Below are 3,145 nucleotides of genomic sequence, written 5' to 3'. Positions count from 1 at the left end.
ACAGAACAAAAAGACCTGTACATGTAAAAAGGTGAATTTTACAACGTTTAAATTGTGCCTCTTGACTTAAAAAGTATCTTTTCTTTATGATAGTCCTTTAAAATATATTCATTGGTTATGTTAAGTACATACAAATACTTTTTTAATCCATCCAAATAATATTATTCTTGAAAATATTTAATACATTCAAATAAAATTAGTAGTTGAAGTAATCAATTATATTTCGTAAAGTGGCCATTCATTCAATTGTCTTTCAGAGAATCAGCTGCCATCTGAGAGGGGGACACGGTCCCAGCCCTCCTGTAACTCCCGAGTTCCTCTTCCTCTTAAGAGGCCACTGGGAAAGAGAGAGGCCCCACAGATCGCAGGAAACTTCCTGCCTCTGAATGAAAACAAGAACCAGCTATGATTTTCTGGACAATGTTGAATGAGACAGGGATGGGAGTCAGAGAAGGAAGGAATATGGGCGTTCTCATTCCAGGCCTGACCTGACCTTTGGAGGGGAACTAATTTCATCTAGTAATTGAGGAAGGCTTGGTGGGCTGAGGGCCCTCAAGTAGCAGGAGCAAGGAGGGAAATCTGCGGGCTGGAGATAAACCACTGAAAAGGAGTTGGATGGATGCTTAAGAGAAGAGGGCAGTTTTAAGGTAGAGAGATTGGGTGTTTATGCCCCCTCATCAATTCTCCTCCTTCCTGTTAAGGACCCAGGTGCTCTAAGACCTCTGACATCTAGCTCTCCTCTAACCATGCACTACTCCCCCAGGCAGCCCTGGCACATACCCTCCTTGGTCTTCTCCCACCCATGGAAAAGGAAGTCCAAGGCCCTCTCGGAGCACTGGGACATTGTGTAGAGACCAGTTTTCATCTAGGACTCTGCATCAGAAAATGATGCCACTCACACTGACAAGCTTGATTCCCTGTTACTGCTCATCTCTGGGCCCTGGGCCAGAGCCAAGATCCCCTTCTTACACCTGTGACATCTCTCGTCCGCTCTGCCACTCCTCTGTGTCAGATCCTCTTCCCTAGATTGACAGAGTAATGGAATAAGGTGCTCCTCCTTGCAAGAAGGAAGACCCAGGAGTGCTAGCTTCCCTGGGCAGCAGCACATATAAATCTCACAGCCTCTGTGGGCTTAAGGAGAAGGAAAGACAGAAAAACTAGAGAGAAGGAGGGAGGAAAAGCTTCTCTGGCTTCCAGCCCGTGTGGATTCTTTGAGATGAAAAGAAGGAAACGCTCTGCCACATCCCTTCTCCTGCTGCTGCTGCTGCTTCTGCTAAGGTGTTTGGACCTGGGTGAGTGAACTGATTTTCGAGAGAAAGATGCAAAAGTTCCCCAGGGCCTGGAGAGCTGGGGGTTGGGCTCCCTGGAGAAGGAATCTCTTGGGACTCAGGCAGGGCCAGTCTTGAGCCAAGGTATGGAATAAATGGGTGAAACTTGGGAGATTCCAGACCCTGGTATCTGCCACCAACTCCCCATCACAAGGAAGCAGGGTTTTGAGGGTCCTGTTCATTCTCTTTCTCACATCCTCTTTTAAGGAAATGCTCTACTTTTGATTAATTACACTTTATTTAAGTTTCTGTATTTCAATTCTTTTTGAAAAATGGAAGATTTGAGCCCTATGAGAGGAATTTGGGGAATCAGCAGCAGATAGGGAGGAACTGTTTTGAGCAGAGAGACCCAAAACTCCAAAATATAAGCCATGTAGGCTGCATTTATTCATAAGAGTAAATGCTGTCAGTCCTGATGCCCTGCAGGTGGGGGTGGCGGGAGGTGAAGAGGATTCATTTCTTCCTTCTGTTTAGACTCAACTCAGTGTTGCTGTCAACTCCAACCAAAGCGGACCCACAGTCCCTCATGACTCCTCCTACCCCAAACCACCTCGAATCTTACCTGCCTTTAATTTTGCCACTGCAGCCCCAGATCTGACCCAGAGCTGTCTCCCTCTAAATCATACAGCAAGCCATGACCTGAATTTAATCTCTAACATGAATCACAGCTCTTGCCTCGTTTGTTTACTGGAGCCCCAGGCATGGCTGGGTGAGAGAAAACACACACAAACACGGAGTCAGAATACCCAAATTGCTGAAATACCAACCCAGCTCAGGAGTGAGGCTGAGAAAGAGTCAGTTTTAAAGTTCCATGGAGAGCCCAGAGCAGGAAAGGGCAGAGCCAAAGGCTGGGTGATCATACCTTCCAAGGACCTAGCTTAACTCTGGATAGTCCACTTTCTAGTGCAAGAGGATTCCATGTGGGATGTTTTTTTTTATCAGAATTAAATCCAAACACCAGATGGTCCTTAACTCGAATAAATCCAACCACATTATATGCGGAGATATGTCATTTGAATGGGAAGGACAGCTACGGAAAATATTAAGCAGAGCAGATGATGACAGTCCATCAGGGATCTACATTTAAAAAGATTATTTTTGAATAGGAACAAGCCAAAATGTTTCCACTAAGGACCCAGTGACCAGCCCCGAAAACTCAGAGACAAGAGAAAACTATCCCACAGATGATGTAGAGACTACTGAAGATCATATCATTGAGGCCCTAGGTACCAATGAGGACTACACCACTGAACCCCTGGAGACCCTTGAGGACTACACCACTGCAGACCTGGGGCCCACTGAGGACAATATCACTGATGATCAGGGGACCATTGAGGATCACGTCATTGAGGCGCCAGGCACCACTGAGGACTACACCACTGAACACCTGGAGACCTCTGAGTACTACACCACTACAGACTCAGGGGCCTCTGATGACTATACTACTGTAGCCCTGGGGCCTGAGGACTATACCACAGCAGACCTGGGAACCACCAAAGACTCTTTTGCTGCAGACCTGGGGACCATTGAGGACTACATCACTGATGACCCAAGGACCACTGAGGACTACACCACTGTAGACCTGGGTACCACTGAAGACTCTTTCACTGCAGACCCAGGGACCACCGAGGATTACACCACTGCAGACCTGGGGCCCACTGAGGACCATGTCATTCACGGCCCAGGCACTATTGAAGACTATACCACTGAACACTTGGAGACCCCTGAGGAATATGACACTTCAGACCTGGGGACCACTGAGCACTACACCACTGTAGACCTGGGGACCACTGAGGACTATACCACTGCAGACCTGG

General features: G+C 47.2%; 1 protein-coding gene across 1 annotated transcript in view; it reads left to right on the top strand.

Annotated features, from left to right (window-relative positions):
• The first annotated feature begins 1,216 nt into the window (after positions 1-1,216).
• Positions 1,217-3,145, top strand: part of LOC124227053 (protein PBMUCL2-like) — a 2,326-nt gene continuing 397 nt past the window's right edge. The window contains 3 exon segments of the mRNA XM_046640967.1: positions 1,217-1,330; positions 1,333-1,421; positions 2,430-3,035. Coding sequence (XP_046496923.1) covers positions 1,217-1,330; positions 1,333-1,421; positions 2,430-3,035 — 809 coding nt within the window.

This window comes from Equus quagga, chromosome 15 (assembly GCF_021613505.1).
Source record: "Equus quagga isolate Etosha38 chromosome 15, UCLA_HA_Equagga_1.0, whole genome shotgun sequence".
Lineage (NCBI taxonomy): Eukaryota > Metazoa > Chordata > Mammalia > Perissodactyla > Equidae > Equus > Equus quagga.
Note: the sequence above shows the minus strand (reverse complement) of the source record. Positions and strands in the feature narration are given on the sequence as shown.